At 34.4% G+C, this 22,523-nt stretch overlaps 2 protein-coding genes across 4 annotated transcripts in view; one reads left to right on the forward strand and one right to left on the reverse strand.

Annotated features, from left to right (window-relative positions):
* The window catches only part of DCBLD1 (discoidin, CUB and LCCL domain containing 1), a 97,703-nt gene extending 77,263 nt beyond the window's left edge, over window positions 1–20,440 (forward strand). Inside the window, exons 15-16 of the mRNA XM_072831629.1 lie at window positions 12,256–12,321; window positions 20,073–20,440. Coding sequence (XP_072687730.1) covers window positions 12,256–12,321; window positions 20,073–20,125 — 119 coding nt within the window. The 3' untranslated portion in view covers window positions 20,126–20,440. The remainder of the gene's footprint in view (window positions 1–12,255; window positions 12,322–20,072) is intronic.
* The window catches only part of GOPC (golgi associated PDZ and coiled-coil motif containing), a 40,430-nt gene that overhangs the window by 605 nt on the left and 17,302 nt on the right, over window positions 1–22,523 (reverse strand). Inside the window, exons 2-9 of one of the 3 annotated variants that reach the window (XR_012033626.1) lie at window positions 20,238–20,402; window positions 18,734–18,757; window positions 15,714–15,889; window positions 14,377–14,542; window positions 11,914–12,009; window positions 10,490–10,654; window positions 7,823–8,003; window positions 3,517–3,762 (exon numbers count right to left, since the gene is read on the reverse strand). Coding sequence is in view for 2 of the 3 variants with exons in the window: in XM_072831637.1 (XP_072687738.1) it covers window positions 3,632–3,762; window positions 7,823–8,003; window positions 10,490–10,654; window positions 11,914–12,009; window positions 14,377–14,542; window positions 15,714–15,889; window positions 18,734–18,757; window positions 20,238–20,402 (1,104 nt within the window). In the remaining variant the exon portion in view is untranslated. Of the gene's footprint in view, window positions 1–736; window positions 3,763–7,822; window positions 8,004–10,489; window positions 10,655–11,913; window positions 12,010–14,376; window positions 14,543–15,713; window positions 15,890–18,733; window positions 18,758–20,237; window positions 20,403–22,523 lie in introns of those variants that run through there. The other 2 variants (XM_072831637.1, XM_072831641.1) reach the window with 2 other exon arrangements.

Here is a 22,523-nt window from a genome sequence, read left to right on the forward strand (position 1 = left end):
AAGCTCACAGACAAACAGCATATTGTATCAGGACTAAATCAAGATTAATCAATGACAACAAATAAGTATTTCTAAATGTTCACAATAAGTAATTTTCTGAACTATTTATATTCATTAATACTAAGAGTAAAATACCATTTGTAAGTTTATCTTGATTGACCTCAAACACCCTTAGCAAAACAAAGGCATTTCTACACATTTTACACCTAGTTCTTAGCTTGACTGTTAAGTGACCATATGTAAAACTTCTAAAGCAAAGAAACAATGTTTACAGATGTTTCTAAAAATTTTACACATAATTTGGAAACTTTTAAACTATATAGGCTCAGATGATAAAATGGAAGAATTTCCTCCTACATGGTCTCTAATAGGATTGGTTTTCTAATTTGTTTCAATGTTATTGACAACATAGACTATCAAAATTTGTAACACAAAACTAATCCAAAGAGCCTAGAGCCTTTGCCATCTGCTAAATTTCAACAAAACACTGGTCCCACAGTTGTTCTGACAGTTCCTTCCAACCATGATCATGTTTTTAACCCAGAATAAACAGTTCTAAGATCAAACCACTAATTCCTTAAAATAAAAAAATTGTTCCACTACCGTAACTAGGTTTCAGCCTTTGCATGGACTTTATGGCCTATTAGTACAAAAGACAGAAGCTACTAGAAATAAACCAAAATATTTAGTGTGAAAGACACTTAAAATATTTTTTTAAAAAATGAGATCCATACCATTTTAATGTAGAAGATGCCATCTTTATTTACAGGCTAATAAAAAAATATTAAACTCAACTTAACTAGATATAATACATTTGTCATAGATCCTATAGATTTGAGGCCGACCCTAAGTGGAAGACTGAATAGGTGGAACAGAATACATAATAAAGATGTCAAATAATGTGTGACTTATACAGGAATCAATGTATTTGGTTTCTCAACATGAAAACAAAGTAAGTCCACGTGTGGGGACTAAAACCAGCACCAAGCACAAGCTGTGTTACCTTCTGACAACTGTTCAGTTATAATTACCAAGACTCATATTTCATTTCTCTTGAATCCGTTTTTAACAAGCCTCAAAACCTAATGTTGTTGCTCCATTATATTCATAACACATACCGCAGAAGAGAATTTTAGAGGCTAAAATGTAAGTACACAACTAACACACCCCCTTCACAATGCTGAACATTTTTTTCTCAGCTCCTCTGTGTGTGCATATTCGTAGATTTTTCTTTTTCCTTCTTAACTATAGTGGCTTTCCGACAGTTCTCTCTTTTCTGTTTGGTTTTGTCCTAGAAACTTGGGTGCTAGGAATTTCTTCCCAATAAACATGAAAATGTAAAAACTGCTTCTCATTTAGTCTATAATTCTTATTTTCATCCCCCAGGGACCATATAGTCTAAAATAACCTTTAACTGGGTACTTTCTAAATACCTGCCAGGAAGCTCACGGTAGCACAGGGTTCTCATGTAGACTTTGCAAACCAAGGTGAAGCAGGAAGGAAAAGGGAACGGACCTGGGCAATCCTAAACTGCCTGAAGATATTTCATTCTGCTCTTCAGCCCTTGAAAGGAGTTTATGTCATAACCATCCCATACAATCCATACTACACAGCATCTTCAGAGAAATGCCAATTCAAGATTCTTAAAAAACTCTTCATGGACTTTTTTAGATTGTTCTTGAAAATCAAAAGGTTTTAGCTAATATCTCCTAAGGATCCCGTCTAGTAAATAAAGGATATTCTCTGAAAAAAATGCCACGGTCACCCCATCCCAGGCTGTGTTTTTAAAAAAAGCAAGAACATGGTTTCAGGTCACAACAAAAATGTTTTCAGATATGGTACAGTGGAAATTTTTTTGGCCAAATGAATATACTGACCCAACTCCAGTCTGCAGATCTCATGTCATGCCTGGCATATGTGTTTGGTGTAGGGGGAATGCATAAGGAAAAAACTCTCTTTTAAGAGGCCTAACTTGTCAGGAGCAAACAATAACATGTAGCTTGTTAATCTGGTTGTACAATTAAACACTAGCTTTTGGTGGGAGGCAACGTTACACTACAAGGTATTTTAGTATCAGTAACAATATACACTATGAAGTGCATTTCTATTACAAACTAACATGGTGATATACAGATGAACAAAACCATCCAAAACAAACCATAAATGAGCAATAGTTAAAACATAAAATTTATAAATAGCAAAACCACCAAATAAAGTATATACATTATATAGATTTACCTATGAACAAATATATAGTGCATCTAGGAAAGACAAAAAAATGTGTTCACGTAACAACAGAATATTAGACATGAAGATACTGGTAATACTCTAAAAGCCCTGTAGGCTTGTCCCCCACTTAATAGTCCCTTAAACATATATCCTTAAAAAAAAAAAAAAAAAAACAGTGATATTGGCAAAATTATCACCTCTTTTAATGCAATGTTTTCACTTTCCCCAGCAGCGTACAATGGCCTACAAAGAGTAAGAGAGCAGGCCTTCCATGCTTAATCCTGGGATAAGAGAACTAACAAATCTGTAGTTTGCATATGAGAGGATTTAAGTCAGGCAAACACTGAGAGATGAAAAGTCAACCAAAATAATTACTGTATCAAAACATCTCTATCTTAACTTGCCCATCAGTGCCTCAGCTTTTTAGATGACTGGCGAATAAGATACTTTGAGACAAAACTGCTGTGTGGACCAAACATATAATTAACTGACAAATAAATTTGAGCTTTTACTGCCAGAAAAGACATATCGTTAAGTGCCAAGACTATCACAACAAGACAAACTTTATGAACAACTCAAAATGTATAAAACTGTATTTTGTGGATCCCAGAAAAAAAAATCAGAGTTTAAACATTAATAATGTAATGCTTCAATACCATGCACATAGATCAACATAATTGAGGACAGATATTTTATACTCATCTGCATTTCTTTTAAAAACCAGGAAAGACAATGTACGATAACTTTTCAGGAAGTATTTCTAGTGCAGCATTGATTGATAAAGGATTGCTTAAAGAAAACTATTTTGTACTGCATTGAATAAAGCTGAAAGGCAAACATTACAATAAATGATCATTGAGAACTGATTTAGATATCAGGATGCACAATAAATTAAAAAAAAACTAAAACCATTCTTTTAGTTAAAAAAAATTAAGTCAAGCCTACATTTCTGTAATTCATTAAGTTCTGTCTCTGAAATACCACACTTAACATTCTGGAATATATAATATGAATTCATTTATTCTCTTGTATTTAAAGGCTATTTCTTATAAAATTCCGGTTAGCACGGTCCTTCTACTAAATGGAAAAGGAGCCAAATAAAACAGTAGTGCTTCATTTGGTACTTAAGAGCCTAGTAATACCCCTTTGGGAAACACATGCTTTGGTGCTTTACATTTTTAAGAAAATCAAAGTCGCTTTACATGCAATAGCTAATTATGGTATATCACAGAAAACAGGGAGTTTTATGCATTTAGAATTGTTCACATGAAGCCCTGAGGTACCCGCCTTTCATTTAGGCTGCAAGCCTCCCTTGATCTTGTATAGTCTTTGTCACCGTTTCCCTAGTGCCCCAAACTCGGAAGAGTCTGATCAACATTCTTGTCCAGAGGTACAGTCTAATTTAGTATGATTTTTTGTGATACAGACTGTGCAGGTCGTCCAGTTTAGAAGCACTGTCTTCTACAGGAGTTTCACTTGAAGTTCCCAGGTCTCCATTTTCATGTCCATCAGTTACTGCCTTCTTATTAAATCCTGAAAGAAAGAGAGAGAGAGAAAAAAAAATATACTTTCTAATCTAAAAAGAGTCTTATAACTTTATTGAGCAAAGACAAAGGAAAGCCCACTATAATTAATAACAGTAATGAGGCAAATAATGGGGCCCTAAATTAATCAAGTAGGTAATTTCTGACAAAGGAATTCTTCCCTCTTCTGGCAGATATCAAACACTGTACAGATTTTTTGATATTCTCTATTGGACCTATCAAAAAATATTATATAATTTCCTACCAGACTTTCCACAAAACTTAGATGACACACAATTATAAAATCTACTTATTAATTCTACTTATACAAATACATATTCAACAGTCAACTATATGTTTCTTTTACATTTTGGTTTCAGATTATTTAACTTCTGAAGCACATGTTAGCTTATTGCTAAATATCTAAGTTTTTAACAAGACAATGTCCAGATAAAGTTTAAAACAAATCTTGGTTAATCTAAAGAATAGACACTAGGCTTGCAAATAAATCAGAGTTGATTAGGTCATCTATTTAGTGAGCTATGAAGTATGGACACGTGCTAAACAATAACCAATAGGTACATTTTTTTTTTGTGATTTGAGTTTGTTAATAGTTAATATGAGCATACATTTTGGTTAGATGAGTCACATTTTAAGTGGTCTGCAATTTACACAGGTGACAGAGAAGTCTTTTAGCCTCAGCTGCCAAAAAAGGAAGGGAAGAAGCCTTCCAAATCGGATAGAAAATAGTAGAAAGGATGAAAGACAATGAAATCATAGGAAAAGCAGCCCAATAGTGTAAAGTTCTAACATACTGCCACAATAGTTTTGTTCCAGATGCATGAGGAGGACACAGTTGCTACTGCTGTCTATGTGTAGATAATTCATAAAATCCAGGCTTACCAAAAGAATATCAGTTCATCAGTTTACTATGTATCTCTATGCCAGAAGTTCTCATTTTTTGTTTTCAGGATGCCTTTACACTCTTAAGAAGTATTGTGGACTCCAAAGAGTATTTTTTTCATGTGGTTTATGAATGTTATGTGGGTTACTGATGTGTAACCATATTAGTAATTGAAACTTATGAGAAATCTAAAAAAATTACTTTGTTAAAAATGAAAATAAGCCGAATAAATGTTAGTGTAAATGACATATTTGTCTTGGTGAACATAACTCCCATTTTCCAAAAATTTAGACAGAAGAGGAGCATTATTTTCAATTTTGCAAATATCCTTAAAGTCTGGCTTTCTAGAAGATAACTGGATTTTCTTGATTTTCTTATTTGCCTCTGCTCCATCTATTACAAGTAAATAAAAAAATTCACCCTCACAAAGATATATAATTGGAAAAGGGAAGACTAATTTTAATAGGCTTTTCGGATACTGTCAGTATTCTTCTTTGATATACCTAAATTGGACTTGACACCACAGAATTTGAAACCGTTATCCTTGAACTGTTCACACTATTATATTAAAATCCATTTGTCTATCTTGCAGTTTGAGTGGCTATTTTACCCACGCAGGATTTTATAACATCATACACTGGTCATTTGAAAAATAATAGATCCTGAGTTATGTAGCTATTCCACGAGCTGACATTCCATTTTTACTATTAAAAAAAAAAAAAACTTATTAACATCACTACCAATCTTATTACACAAGTGTTGGAAACCTGTCAAGTTCATGGTGATTGATAAATGTTTTACAAAATTCTAATTGTCACCTGAAAGCTGAAATTTTATCACTGGCAATATATACTTCAGTTGTTTTCCCTGAAGTGATGGGCTCCCTTTGTTCTTTTTAAAGGAAATGGCTGCCAATAATCTGAACAACCAATAATTTGTCAGTCATTCTTCAAGTCAAAATTGTCTTCCATGAAAAAAAATGGCCAGTTCAGCTGGCTTACTTAATCACTTAAATGCTTTTCTTTGAGAGTAGCATCTTAGTTCAGCATGGAGACTCAGTGTTTTATGCAAACTTCCCAGCTCATAAAACACGATATGAAAAACACATGTACTCCAGGGTCAAGATTTAATAAAATGAGGGTGCCTGGGTGGCTCAGTCAGTTGAGTGTCTGCCTCTGGCTCAGGTCATGATCCTGGGGTCCTGGGGTTGAGCCCCGCTTCAGGCTCCCTGCTGAAGTCTGCTTTTCCCTCTCCCTTTACTCCTTTCCCCTGCTCTTGCTCTATCAAATAGATAAATAAAATCTTTTTTTTTTTTGATAAATAAAATCTTAAACCCCCCCCCCCAGATTTAATAAAATGAACAGTTTTGCTATTTCATAAAACTAGCATTTTCTTCTCTTTCTTTTTTTACCCTGAGTAGACAGATAGCAAGGAAGAAACAATGATTCCTCCAGTTGTGGTACCGCTGCCATTATTCATACTAAGGCAAATGTATTTATCCCCACTGCTTTTGCACCATCATTGTAAATATCAACTCAGAAAACACACACACACACACACACACACACACACACACTGTTTTAGCATTAGTATGAACAGGTTTTCTTTTTTTTAGATTTTATTTATTTGAGAGAAAGAGAGAACACAAATGGGGGAGGGAGGAGCAGGAGAAGCAAACTCCCTGCTGAGCAGGGGGCCTGATTTGGGGCTCGATCCCAGGACCCTGAGATCATGGCCTGAGCTGAAGTCAGACACAACAGACTAAGCCACCCAGGCACCCCTAATTTGAGCAGTTCTTATCTCATTAATTCTCTACAAGGGTCTCAGGGACCCCCAATGATTCACATATCACAATTTAAGAACTACTGCTCTAGGTAAAAGGGCTAGAACTTTTCTTTAAAATATGTGTAAATAATAACAAAGGAACTAAACCCAATCAGGGTTAGATGACACACAATTATAAAATCAGGCACACTGATTAAGTATTTATTTACTTTTTTTTTTTAAGATTTTATTTATTCATGAGAGACAGAGAGAGAGAGAGGCGCAGAGACACAGGCAGAGGGAGAAGCAGGCTCCACACAGGGAGCCTGATGTGGGACCCGATCCCAGGTCTCCAGGATCACACCCCAGGCTGAGGGCAGTGCTAAACCGCTGAGGTCACATACCCTGATTCTAATACCTCAAGGTCACAAGGTCACATACCCTGATTCTAATAACAATCACAAGACAATGGTCTAACTTTGATACTAGTCTACAAATCATTGCATCATGAGAGAATTTTTGCATTAACACACAAGATGACAGTAAGATATATCACTCTAAAAGGCATATATATCAGTCTTTACTTCAGAATCTAGAAAACTTGAATTTTATTTTTCAAGGATTACTTGCAGTTCAATAACTGGTAATATACTTGTCTTAAAATACAAAATGAGGGCAGCCCCAGTGGCTCAGTGGTTTAGCACCGCCCTCAGCCTGGGGTGTGATCCTGGAGACCTGGGATCGGGTCCCACATCAGGCTCCCTGTGTGGAGCCTGCTTCTCCCTCTGCCTGTGTCTCTGCCTCTCTCTCTCTCTCTGTCTCTCATGAATAAATAAAATCTTAAAAAAAAAAGTAAATAAATAAAAATACAAAATGAATCTAGAAGAACTATGTAAATAAAATTTTGGCCTTGTGACCAGAATGCAATAAAATTACAAGCAAAGGACAGCTGTTCATTCTGTTAATGATGATTTCCTCATCATTAAAAGTATTACTAAGAAATCTAAAATTCTGTATTTTAAGTTTATTAATAAAAAATACATTAATGACTTTTAAAAAACACATATTCATCTTTTTATTTATGAGTTTTTTTGTGGAACATTTTATGAATGTCAGTTAAGTATATACATGCTGAACTTTACTATGAAACTTTTGTTTGAAGGATCACTGGAAAAGAAAAAAGACTCTTCTTTTTAATCCTGTATTAAAAAAGGATGAGGACTGGTTTAACCATTTTTTTTTTTGGTTTAACCATTTTTATTCCAAGATTTACATACAGAATTTTTTGAGGCTTAGAGAGCCAATTAAAATGGATTTTTCTCCAGTTGTTCATTCTTAATTCTTAATAATTAATAATAACTTATTATTAATAATTAATAATAACTTTTGAAGCAATTTTTACCTTGCAACACTTTGATTTCCCCACTCGTGTCTTTGCAACCAACTCCAGGATTACTACCTCCCTCTAACTCATCAAGGTACAAACGGTAGCGATGTCCACTCTCATCTTCATACTCTACATTTTCATCATCAGAATCCACTTCAGGAGCCACATAAACTACTTCAAATTCAATCTCTCCTCTCTATAATGAGAAAAGAAAATGGGGAAGTCAAGTTATTGTGATTGTACTCAAAAATGGTTTTCCAAATTCCTTGGGATGAGTGACAGGCATGAAAAAATGTAGACCTCAGATGTAGCTCCTTTCAAGACAACAAATAATGAAATTCTAGAATCTCAAGAGGTAGAAAAGCACAGAGAGGTCATTACATCCAGATCAACTCCATGAATCCTAAGTAATTTCCTTTTAACATTACAGTAGTTCTTTCTACTGGTCACAGTATTTTTGCTAACAGATCTAACCTAAAAAGGATGCTTAACTACTCAACTTACACAATTTTAGAACAAATGTTCAGTTTAAAAGTCATTCTGCCATTTTATACTTGACACAGCAATTCAAGAAATCCATCTAAGTAGTCAGATACTAAATTCGCACTTAAGAGCATCACACAAACTTTTCTCTGATTAATTCAAGAAACCTCTACACAATGATTTGTTTCTTACTGAATAGGTCTTGAACCTTTATGTAACTTTCACTGAGTACTACAGTGTTAATAAGTAATTATTTTATTAATTGTGTAAAACTGTATCATTCAATCCTCAAAATTTCTCTATTGCAGTGCAGTATCTTTTACATGAGGCAGAAACCTGAATTATTCTGCAAAGAGCAGATAATTTTCCCAATATGATGAGCATGTAAAATAGAAAAACATTACTCCAAAGCCCTTGGCCTTTCTACTAAACAAAATGTGTAATATTTGGGGGCTGCTGGCTGGCTCAGTCAGAAGAGCAGATGATGATTGATCTCAGGTTGTGAGTTCAAGCCCCATGTTGAGGACAGAGATTACTTAAAAAATAAACTTAAAAAAATATTTAAAATAAATAAATGAATATTTGTACTGCTATTCTTTTTTTTCTTTAAGATTTACTTATTTATTTTAAAGAGAGAGAAAAAATGCAAGCCAGGGGGAGGTGCAGAGGGAGAGGCAGAGAGAGAGACTCTCACGCAGACTCCCTGCTGAGTGTGGAGCCCAACATGGGGCTCGATCTCACAAACCTAAGATCATGACCTAAGCTGAAACCAAGAGTCAGACACTTAACTGACTGAGCCACCAAGACGCCTGCCTCATACTGCTACTCTTTAATAAAACTTATGTTCAAGCAAAAAAGATTATTTTATGTTTAAAAAAACATTCCAAGTCATTTAATGAGACTACAATCACTACACACAAGCCTGGCATTTGCAACTCTGATTTTTTTTACTGCCACTAAGTCAGTCTGTTGGTACTATGCATTCTCGGCAGTTTAAGGTTATGTTTCAGAATTTTAATAGATGCTTAGCATTTCTTTAAAAGCATGTGACTGAAAAACAAAAACAAAACAAAACCAAAACAAAACAAAACAAAAAGCGTGTGACTGCCCCTTTGTATTTCCTTTACCACAGCTGCCATTCATCTCACTCTTATAACGACTGGATGTGGCCAAGTTGGGTTGAGAAAACACTAACTGAAAGAGGTTAGGGTTACATTTTTCAATCTCTCTTAGCAGATAATACTTTAAACATCCCATTTTGGGGAGACAGAGGGATAATGCTGTGGTATTCAGTAAAGTTCTAGATTAAAGAATTAGGTCTGTGGGCAGAAGTCATGGATCCAGCTTTTAGGCTTAATATGAGGAAGACCTTTCTAAAAAAACCGCAATGTACAACTATAGAATGGACTACTTTATCATCAACAAGTCCCCCCTTAACATAAATATTTAATCAGTGATACTGTAGAGATTTACGCAACGTATGTAGTTGAACCAAACGAGCTATAAATTCACTTTCAACTCAGATTCAATTCTACACTGATGATCCAAACACATCTCAATATACTATCAACATTTCTCTTAATTTCTTCAACCTTACTCTTGAAGAAAAAAACAAATCAAAAAGTCCACCTTAAGTAAACAAACAGGAGTTGGGGGTATGAATCCCAACTCTACTAATTTCTCTGCAACCTTGAGTGAATTATTTAATCCCTAAGAACCTCAGGTTACTAATTTTAAGTAAGAGGGTTGGGCTAAATGATTTCTAAGGACTCTTTCATCAGTTCTAACATTTATCACTAAAACCAATCTGCTCCTAGCATTGTTTTTTCTATAATACCATCTACTTGTATAGTGTTTTAGTCATTACTGATGTTTTGCTTTCTGAGTACCAGGTCCTGTTCTGAGCACTTTATATGAATTAACATGCGTAATCCTTGCAGCTCTCAGATAAGGGCACTGTAGCAGAGCAGAGGACTTAAGTAACTTGCTCAAAGTTATAGAGCTGTGGAAAAAGGCAAATAAGACCTTTTTCAGTAAATCTGGACAAATGTCTTCTATAAAAGGCCCAAATCAAAGGGAACTGGTATCTACATATAAACACTTTACTACTTGAGAAGCCTCAAGTTGAAGTATAACATTCAGTAGATTCAAAAAGAATCAACCAATAGATCCAATTTTAATTACATAAAAGGAACTTACCTGCTGGGAAAGAATGGTTACAGCTTCTTTATGCTTTGTGTCCCTTAGGTTAACTCCATTAACAGCCAGAATAGCATCTCCAACATGTAGTCCTCCGCATCGATCAGCAGGTTGCCCTGGGTGGATCTCAGAAATGAGGATTGGAACACCATGTTCTTTCCCACCCTAACAAAAAAAAAAAAAAAAAAAAAAGGCAGTCAATTAGTTTACTCTTTGTACAGTCACAGACTATTCTAATAATAAAATATCTTCTTAAAAATACATTTCAGTATCTTCTATGAACACTGAGTAAAATATTATTTGCTATCTAGGTAATGGTAAATACATTCTTATGGGTATCAAAGAGTTATCTCTGAATAAAACAATAACATACATTTCTAAAACACATTCCAAAGCCAAAAAAAAAAAAAAAAAAAAAAACCAACCCCAAAACAAAAAACTACAATTGGTTAAGCTTTAAACAAAAAGTATTTTACATATTACATATTAATAGTCCACAGCACTATTAGATTTTATCAGATCAGAATCACTATAAATAACAAGGCCTACCATTATTTTATGTACTATAAAAATCATTTTAAGAGTATAAGAGGAATCTCAATTTCAGATATTAAAATGTGAAAAAATATGCAACATGGAATTGATGAAATTTGGTAACTTTCACTTTTTAGCTCATGTTATAATTATTTGTGTGTGTGATATATGTGTATTATTTCTCCTAAAATTTATGCTTTTTGAGGGCAGTGCATTCACAAAGGTAGGTAGGTAGGTATTCAATAAATACCTACCAGGTAAACTTATGATAAAAGAAATTTCCATATTAGGCAGTACCAAAATGCTAGTGAACTCACGCAGTATCTAAGTATTACCAAATGAAAGAGTAAAGCCATCTTATTCATTCATCTGGAACAAAAGCACTATAAGGACAACAAAACGACTCCAAATATATGTACTTATAATAGGCTGCTCTCGGAAATGCTGCCCAAGACAACTGTTTGTAAAGGCATCAAATTTAGAAAGGAAGACTATTTGGACTCAAGGGCCACTGAAAACTGACAACAAAGAAATGAGACAAGAGAAAAGAACAATACAATCTGGAGCCATTTAATGTAGAAGAAAACAGTCATATCCATTCTCAAAGGCTCCTAGTGGCAATCATAGGATATTCCACAGAACTACAAACCAAGTCATAATGAAAATGCTAAATTATGCTTAATAAAGTTATAATTTTACTAAAGTAATACTTCATAGTCATCAGGAAGATTTACATACAAAAAGTTTACACAGAAGTGTTGGAGCCCAGGGGAATAAATTTAGTTATGGAGGGGATATATCCAGAATACTTGTTTCCCAAGGATGTCCAAAGGGGAGCATGATTATACTAGTTAACTACAAAAGAGGAGACTGGAAGCACTACTTCTTACTGTAATTGAAATGCCAAGGCCTTCATGATCTTCCTTAAGGAGGAGAACTTTTCTAATTGGACCAACACCCTGGCTTTTCTTTAGAGTGTCTTGATCCTTATTGGAAGAAAAAAAAGAAGAAAAATTAGTATTACTTAAACGATATATCATCAAATGGAGTAAACCCATGCTATATAACTTGCTTTTAGAAATCTTCATTAATTTCCTGGAATGGATATACAGTAAAGTGTTAAGAAAATAATAGATAAAATAGAAAAATAAAAAGTTGTTCTGTTAATATAGTGAAATGGATGGATGACCTTCTTTTTCAGGTTCTTTCATATTTATTCATCTCCTTTTTAGGACATTACAAGGGAAACTATTGCCAGGAATTAACTGATAAGTATACAGCTTCAAGAAATAAAAGTGGTAAGATGTTTATTTTCACTAGAAAATATCATAAAGATCTACATACATTTTAACTAGTTTATAGATTTAAAAAAAAAAGGCAAATTGCCAACTGGATCATTAATTACTTTTCATTCTGTTGGGCTCTGGAGTCTACCTCTTAAATAAAGGACTTTACTCTCCATTAATTATTCTTTCTCTGATACTCTTACTCTTTCCTTCTCTAAGTTCCTTCCCTGTCCAGCATATAAACAAATTCTAAGCCTCTTCCAGCTTTAAATACAGACCATGTGAAAATATAAAACAAAAGAAAAACCCTTCAATTACCTATCTTCTTTAGATACCACCCTCCCTCCACCTTTCCTCAACCTTCACACAAAGTTAATCCTAATGATATCTACTTCCTTGCCTCCCACATTCATTATCCTAGTCACTGTAATTAGGGTTTTGCCCACACTTGCTCTTTAAAACTGTCTCCTCCACTGGCAACCAACACGGCTATATTCAATGCATACTTTTTAGTCACTATCCTATTTAAACCTTGCAGAAAGTTGATACTGTTCACCACGCGCTCCTTTTCTATGTACTTCCTTGGCTTCTTAATCAATTCTGTGGTTTTGATTATAACAGATGATTAACCTAGTGTTTCCTCAACTCAAGACTTTTCCTAAATTCCAGAGTCATATGCCCAACTGGATATATTTTGTTTGTTGCAATGGCACCTCAAACACCACATGTCTAAAACAAACCTCATCACATTTCCTCCCAAATCTTCCTTTTCCTCTATTTGCTTTATCAGTGAATGCCATCAACTCACTCAATTCCCCACATCAAAAATCTACTCTTCCTTCTCATTTACCCACTTAACCAAAAGCAGTTAATCACCAAGTCCTCTTGATTCTTTTTTGTTGTTGTTGTTTTTAAAGTCAGCTCCATGCCCAGTGTGGGGTTTGAATTCACAATTCTAAGATTGAGAGTGGTATGCTCTACTGACTCAACCAGCCAGGTGCCCCCAAATCTCCTTGATTCTAATTCTCTCAAACCTACCCTTTCTCTCAAATATACTTCCCCTATGTTCACCAGTTGTTCCGCAGGTTACTATAGTATCTTTCTAATGTACTCGACTCTAGTTAGGCCCTCTCCTGTTATATTCTCTTCACTTTACCAAAGTAATGTCAAAATAATGTTAAATCTTAAGTCCACCATTTTATTAAAAAATCCCATGATTATCAGGTTAAAGTTCATACTCCTTTATGCAGCATTAAGTAACTCTTGCCATCTGGCCACTTCCTAGAATTTAATGTGCCTCAAAGTCCCAGAGAAAACAATGGCAAAAGGGCTTATTTGCAATCTGCGCTCTTCTCCCATCAATTTCATGTACATATCAATTCTTCTTAAAATAATCTTTGCAGAGATAACAAATACTTGAACTTGTTTAAGACCATAGTTTATCTGGCAATAAGATATGTAAGCCACTGGGAAGGAGTCAGACATGCTTTTATTATGGAAAGGCTTATATTATCAGACAGCTGTAGTAATGAAATTTAATAAAGATTTATCCAGATAGAAAAGCTCTTGTACAATGATGGCTACAGAAGCAGACAATTGGACACGGACCTCAAACTCCATTTTTTTTTTTTTTTCAAATTCCATCTTAATTCAAGACCAAACAGGTGGAAACATTAGTTCAGAAACTACAGCTGAATCTAGTTACCAAAAATTCCCTTAAGAACTACCCTCAAAACACTTGCCACTTTATTAACATGACATGTTCTCTGATAAGCTTAAAAAATGAATTTAAACATGCCTAAATATGATCCAGAAAAATTCTGAAATATGAGTCAAAGTACGAGCAATATGTATCTGCTAGCAACAGTTCAGTTTTCAGAAATATCGTTTCAGGGCATTCAGGTAAGTCAACTAAGAACTTCATGTATCTGTTCTAAATAAGTTTAATTCCACTTTAACTTTTAAAATAATGGTTTTAAATACTACTAAATAAAAACCATGAAAAGGACTTCTGACTAAAGGAAGAAGGAAGAGGTTGAGTATGAAACAGTAACAAAACAAACATACGTGGCCTGGAGGGGCTTGCATTGGTCGTTTCAGGTCATTTCGTCCTCTACAGGCTCTGATCACAGTTTTGTGACGATGCAAATGTATTTCAGCTTCCAACTGGTTCCAAAGCTTATCGTGAGCGGGTCCCTTCATATCTCGCCCTAGTAATTGTATTTGTTGGACCCTTTATATTGAGAAAACAGTTAATTCAGTTAGTTTTTCATTATTATAATTTTTATTACAGAGAGAACTCCGAAGAATTACTGGATACCAGTAGCTTTTGCATAAACCTCAACAGAAAACCTATTTCTGTTAGTAATAAAACCTGTTAGTAATTAATACATTTAGGACCTCCTGATGTTTCTCAGATTTGTAACATACCAAAAGTCTGAAAAGAACAGATATCTTCAAGAGAAAACTAGTTTTTTTTTTAAAAAAAAGAATGAATGAAACCTTTTCTAACCATATACTTAATTCAAATACATCTAAAAAATTTTTGAGACTGATGTCAATGAACATGTCTTGCACACAATCAGGATAGGTCAACAAACTCAGGCACTATTGAATATTAGTCTTTACAGGAGCCTAACAGTACAAAAACATTTTTTTAAAAGACAGTTTCTTTTTAAAAATTACTGTTTTAAATATGGCAAAAGTTACTAGAAAATGTGCACTTCAACATGATATAAATTATTTTTATTTGCTTCACATCAGTTCTTAATGTGCTGTGAATAAGTAAAAAAATATTTATCAAAAGTAATAAATCACCAAATTTTGTGATTATAAAAAATTAATACAAGGAGAGCACCATATTATTATGATAAAGTCACTGTCATTCCAAAGTGTTTTGGAGAGTCAAGAAAGATTACATTTCAATGATCACAGAAAGAATTCCTTAAGAAAGGCTATACATGTGAACATCATCTTTTATGGTTTCAAGGCAGGAAGTGGCTGAAAGGTGCAGATCTAGAGTTACTAGCATGTCAGAGTAAGTTCCTATCAGTGTGTGTGTTTGTGTATGTGTAAACCAGAAATACTTATGTAGTATGGCTAAATAAATCTACAATATATAATGCTATCAATATTAACAGTAAGACAGAGAGAGAGAGTGAGCCAGAGACACAGGCAGAGGGAGAAGCAAGCTCCATGAAGGAAGGCTGACGCAGGAACTCGATCCTGGGTCTCCAGGATCACGCTTTGGGCTGAAGGCGGTGCTAAACCGCTGAGCCACCCTGGCTGCCCTATAAAATAACTCTTAAGATAAAGATTAATGTTTCATTTACCATAAGAGGTAAGAGTCAACCTCACTAAATATCTAGCTACTTAAGAATACAAGGCACTCATTTTTTACACACCTTCCTGCCAGTTCCTTATCCAAGTACTTGGCAGCCAGTCTTGCCCCATAAACTTCAGCCTGGAGAACAGCTATATGTCTACGAAGGGCTTCATTCTCTTTTCTCAACAACTTCACTTCAGCTTCAAGTTGAGCTTCTTTCATTTTTTCTTTTTTGTTTGCTTCCAGCTCTCTCTCCTATTTAAAACACAAAAACAAAAACAAAAACAAAACCCACGCACAATGTAATGAAAATACTTTTTTAAGGCTTTTTAGCAACATACCATGTTTCTCAAAATACATAAAAGCGCACAGTCTGTTACAATACCAACAATGAAAGCATATGATAAAAGTTACCATTTCTATAAAATGGAGCATACAAAGATTTGGATCCAGTTCTTTTTAACTAGTACCAGAAGGTGTTGGGACCACTTCCACATAAGATAATTTCATGCCTTGGGGTACTCTGACACTGAGGATACTAAAATAATTAGTATTTTCTAAGCTTATGTCATCATACACTAATAGGAGTGGTTGCAATGAATAACTGAATCTTCTCCCTATTTATTTTCTAAAAATGACTCAAGAAACTAGACTAAAATAAAAAAAAAATCACTCTGGTGGCTGTATCCAAACAATTAACTTTAAAGCAATAATTCTATAAACAAGTCAAAATTCTTCACTTACATAGATTCCATGGTTAATTTACCTTAGAGGACTACCAGAAACTTAAACTGCTTAAATTAGAACAGATACTCTAATTTTTTTTTAAAGAATGTTTGATGGTAATGGAAAAATGCTGGTAACAAACGTACTGAAAAATTTATACATTAAAAAATTTCTCTGCATGACCATATCTATGGTACAGATTATCACTGATTTTGGGGATGTGATTCATCTATCCCTATGTCAAAGTGAATGAAGTAAAATAAATGTTTGTGGAGGAAAACAGGGCCCTCCCTACCTGCCTTCTAGGAGGTAGGATGGACATCCATTTTTAATTCTCATAAAAGAATGCTCTACTTGGTAGAGAGTCTATATATGTGAATTACAGGTGTTAGCTAGAGTATAAAACCTCAAGATCTTTGCCATCCAATTTTTATCACAAGCTTACATATGAGAAATAATGTTCAATTTACCTTAAAAGTATAAAGTACAATATGTCTACTCCTACAACTCAGGGGTGACCAATGTAAATGCCTTCAGGGACCCAAGCACAAAACAGACCAATACAAGACAAAGTCGAGTGGAAAATGGAAGGTACAAAATCCCGCCTAAAGGCAGTCAAACTCAAATACACAAAAGCTCTGTGGCCAAATAAAACTCTTCCAAGAGTTGAATAAGGGCCCTGATAGATATTTTAAGTGTTGTTTTTGGATTAACAAAACACTGTAAACTTCCATTTATTCTGAGTAGAAATGTTTTTACTGCCTTATAGAACTGCTTTTACCGATTTACTGATAAACAGAATCTATAAATCCTGTGTAAATGTGGTTGTATCTGTTGATGAGATGTGGAAGAAACTGTTCACCCTGTCCCCTTTGTGAGACTTAAATAAAGGTCTTGCTCAGCACCAGAAAAAAATGCTTCTCTTGAGCAAACGACAAATGATACTGTTTCTATTTGTATGGGTACTGATTATTGTAATTATTTCCCTTTTTATTCTGGGTAGTAAGCTGAGAAACAAATTCAAACAAACCTCTAACAATTCTGGAATATACTTTGGTACTAATCTAATGTCTGCTTTGGTCTACTGTTTTCTCAATAGTATATCAATAAATGATACACTAAAACATCAATATATGACATATTCAAATATAAGGCAGTGAGTACCACAGTCTTAAACACAAAAAAATAATATACAAGCTAAAATGAGTCATTACCAAATGGTAGATATATTTACTGCCTCTTTGATTACTGTTTTTCAAGAATCTGAAGAATAATCTAGAATCCTCCTTTTACAACTTTAGAATTATTAAAATTGCAATTTATTTCAGAGCATATTTCTTGAAAGGCAAGAATCAGTTCCAAAAAAACTCCACAGTTTAGATAACATGAACAATAAGCTTTCTTATGACATTTACTGAAGTTAATGCTATTTGTTTCAGAAAAAAAGTTCCAGAAGACCAAGTATTCTTTGGTTTATGGGCTAAATAAACTTTACATTGATATTTGTCTATGTACAATTGCCCTGATAACCTATTTATACAGTATTTATGGAATTTACAAAACACATATTAAGTCACCACTTTGCTTTCATGATTCAAACACCTAATGATTCTGACAAACTGTCAGGCCTGAAAATAACATTCGCAAACATGAATAGGACTAAGAAAACTGAAGTTAATCTTTTTAGTTTTTAAAGAAAAAAAATATGAATCTTTAGTTAGCCCATTTATTAGGTAATAAGCAAGAAGCTCATTTTGTATTTAGAGAGCCAAACAGTGTATTTTCAAAAGAAATAAAGCCATCAGACAAACTGGAACCTGATTAGGTTAGCATAGTGAGGAAAATATTAAGAATTTATACATTGTTATTTTCTAAAATAAGTTCTGGCAAAAAGTTTCAAAATTCAGTTGTTTCAAAGGCCACACAATTATTCCAAGACTGCTAAAAAGTTGTGACACATGCAGAAGATGAATACGAAACCAACATGCACATTCTTTCTCTGGGGATAAGTTCAAATAGAAAAAGAGAAAAAAGCTAGGTGTTCTTAATATATCTTCAAAATACTCAAGTGGGAAAACCAATTGCTCTTTTGAAGTAGAGGTTTCAACAAGTTACAAGGCTTAAAAGTTGTCAAAAATGGATGGGCTCTGTAAATAATGGTTATAAATCACAAACAAAAGAAAAATCTTTCACAACGTGTACTGAGAAAAGAGCAATGGGCCACCAACTGAACTTTTCAGGTACTGGAAGATTAAAAAACTATCATCATGAACATCACATCCAAATACAAAGTGACAACATATAATATGCAAATAAGACAATAAGAACACTTCAGCGTAACGTATTAAAGCCAAACAGAAACAACATACTTACCAGCTCCTCCACAGAGGGGACAGACTTAAGATATAAGAAAAAAGTTTGATAATTAGAAAAATATCAAACAAATGAATTTATCTAGTGGTATAATCATTATAAGGAAAACTCCCATACGTTGAATATCATTTGGGTAAAGTTCATTAGAACAAATATATTTGCAAATCCATAACCTACAGTAACTACACAGTGTTAGATTAAAACTTTTTGTTTTACCAAATTAGTCAGCTCACCTGGTTCAGTGCCTTCTACTACAGCACCCTGCTTCAGATCTAACATTAAAACTTCAAGTAAACTCTTTTCTAGTGAAAATGTATACACTGTTTCTCAACGTAAACATCAAATATCCCAAAAAAGCAGTGAGAAATCTGACTCATTTCAGTTAAAGAGAACAAGGTTACTAACTTAGATTCATAGAATTTCTGAATTTAAAAGATTTAAGGAGAATGGAAATATTCATTTAAATAAATTCTAACAAGTAAAATTTAAAAATGTATGACTATCATCATCCTCATTTCATTTCCTGCCTCTCCCAAGCTATATCTATCTTACTGCTGTGTCCCCTATGGTCAACCAAGTGTCTGGCACATACTTGCACACTTAACAAGTACGAGATTAAGCTGAAATGAGACTTAAAAAATTTTTCTACTTATATTAAGAGGGCAAAGGTTACTTATGGAAAATGTATATATAATACATTTATATTATACAAACATTACAAAATGTTCAATGGCAGAAAAAAATGCTCATAAGAGCAATAGGAAAAAATATGCCAGTGGTTGGCACCCAATTCCATTTTCAACTCCAGTTTCACAAGAGGTGGCCACGTGACCAACTAAGAGGCTGAAATGCAAGTTGGGATAGCCAATGAGATGGCTAACTTGACGGGCAAAAATTGTTGAGGAGGATTTCATGAAAAATTCTTTAGAACACTAATGCAGCCTGGAAGCATCCTTTTGCCCTTTTCTTAGATTCTTCCTTCTTTCTGCCTAGAATAAAGAGATCCTAAGGATGGAAACCATGAGCTAAAAATGGCGAACACAACAACAAAAAGCATATTGGATACTTAGTATCTATAGAGCCATCACATAAGCTCTGTGCTGCCTATTTCAGGGCTTGAAAGAAAATAATTTGTACTATTCAAGAATATTCCCAGTGTTCTCTGGACTTGTTATATGCAGATGAACTTAATCCTAACTCACCCAACAGGGCAAAAAACTGTTTACACGTTATAATTACAAATATCTTTTAAATATTTTTACACAGATATTTTCAAATAGGAAAAAAATCCTATTCTAAGTATCAACTGCTTATTGATATTGTCACTTCTCACCTCTAGGTGCTGAGACTGTGGATGATCATGAAGACCTTTACATTTCCTGCGTTTTCTAAATTTCCCACACTTAAGCACATATTACCTTCTATATTCAAAAGCCTCATTAAAAACTGTCCTCTTCATCCTCTAAAATACATGTAAGTATATGTTACCTTCTAAACTACTTACCAGTTTTGCCTTAATGGTACCAGAGTCAACACTCTGACCAGTTTTAGCATGGAGCTGAAGCTGGATAGAGTGCAGCTGTAAAAGCTGATCGTGGACTTCTTTCTCCAACACAACTTTCTCTGCCTGTGTCTCTGTCAGTTCAGATTTCAGATCCACCAACTGTGCCTTATAAAGCAACAATAAAAAACATCAAGTAAGCTTAATTTTCTTTATTTTGACTCTAGTAATTATTCAAAGATGACACAGACTGTGTTTAAAATGAATAGATGAACACCAGCCTGAATAGATGAATTGACAACTCTTAAGACATCCAACTATACAGTCATAAATCCAATAGCACAGGTAAGATACTTGAGTGGCAAGAGAACCAACTCTTCCATAAACCATATCTTTAAAAAAAAAATGTTTATTTATAATCTCTACACCCAATGTGGGGCTCATACTCAAAACCCTAAGACCAAGAGTCGCATGCTTTTCCGACTGAGCCAGCTAAGCACCTCCATAAAACAATATCTTCTAATAACACAGAATGCTACTTCCATTTTACTTTGCTTACTTGAAGAGGGCTTTTCATTGTTTTACCTTTACCTACAAAGTTTAGGAAAATATAAAGATTGGGATGGCTCATCATCCTTAGAGATAACATGTGCTACAGTGGTCCATTAACATTAATGGTACATTAAAGGAGAGGCCAGTAAGTGGCCACCCCAGAGAACACTAACCTCTATCAACCAACCCACTATCTAGTAATTATTTTAGGTGCAAAGGTGGGAGCCACTAAGGTCATAATGGGCCTAAATATCAGAAGTCAACTGTAAGCTACAGTTAACTGTTACAGCACAGAAGAACAACTCCTCAGAACTGCTTACCCATTCAAGTTGAAGTTTTTTTCACATTGGTGTGCTTTACAATTGTGCACAAGATGTGTGTCTCTTGTGAATCTGGTCTTCCTAACTGGCCAGCAGGTTAAAGCTCAAGAAAAGGCCTGAGTTTTCTATTTAATTCAACATAATTGTACTAAGTATCAAGGGGTTCAGAACAATGCAACTCAATGAGAAAAGAATTATGTAAAATATGTTTAAAATTATAGTTAATTACTTAGGTCTTAGAGAAGCTTTCTTATCAACTGAGGTGATATAAATGCAAGCCAACCAAAGAAAAATGTGTCAAGTTACAGAGATACTGAGAATTGGTCATCTTAAGGAATTCAAAGTGAACAACAGTTTAAAAAAGGTTAGGGAGGGAAAGAGAGTTTAGAAGTGCTTTGCAGTTAAATGACAAGGACAAAATATAAATAGTAAAGCAGATATTTATAGTAAAGCAGTCTAGAGATGGAAAGAAGACTAGCAGAGGCAGAGAGAAACCAGATGCAACTTAGGTAAATTCTCTGGGTACAGCAACCAAAGGGCTGAAATACATCTCTACCTCCCAACTGCATCAATCAATGTAGTACATAAAAGATGTTCAATAAATATCTTTTTTTTTTAAGATTTTTTTTGACAGAGAGAGAGCAAGCACAAGCAAGGGGAGTGGCAGGCAGAAGGAGGAGAAGCAAGCCCTCTCGCTGAGCAGAGAGCCCAGTGTGGGCTTGAGTCCAAGATCCTGGGGATCATGACCTGAACGGAAGGCAGATGCTTCACTAACTGAGCCACCCAGGTGCCCCAATAAATATCTTTAAGTTGAAATGAATTCTAATACTAGCCCTGTGTTTACAGTGCTTACAAATCACTCTGTCTTCACTCAAGTTCCCCAATTTTAAGACAGAAAGAATACCCACAGCTTTGACTACTGTCGTAAGATTATTAATCTTCTACATAAAGCACTTCCTAGAGATGAAGATGTATGTTACCAAGGAGATCAGGCTACTTAGAGAAGTTATGGCTGACAAAATTCCCAAGCCTAGACAGGAAAGTAAGGCTGGATGAATGGCTAGCTCTGGATGAAAGACCAAAACTGAGATTTAATCTCATTGGAAATCACTACATGTTCTCAATGACATTTTTGTTTTTAATAATGGCTTTACTGAGATATAATTCCCATACTATAAAATGCCCTTTTTAAAGGTATGAGTGAGTGGTTTTTAGTATTTTCATTGAGTTATGCAACCATCATCACCGTGTAACTGTGAAACATTTTCTTCCAGTGACATTTTAGGGACATGCTATTTGCAGGTAAGACAGCAACACTAGGAACACCCTACTGTGGCTTGCCAAATGCTTTATCATGGGAACTTTGAAAATAGAAAAAAAACATTTCATAATGCTGAAATTGTTGGCAACACTTACA

Source organism: Canis lupus, chromosome 1 (assembly GCF_048164855.1).
Source record: "Canis lupus baileyi chromosome 1, mCanLup2.hap1, whole genome shotgun sequence".
NCBI classification, from domain to species: domain Eukaryota; kingdom Metazoa; phylum Chordata; class Mammalia; order Carnivora; family Canidae; genus Canis; species Canis lupus.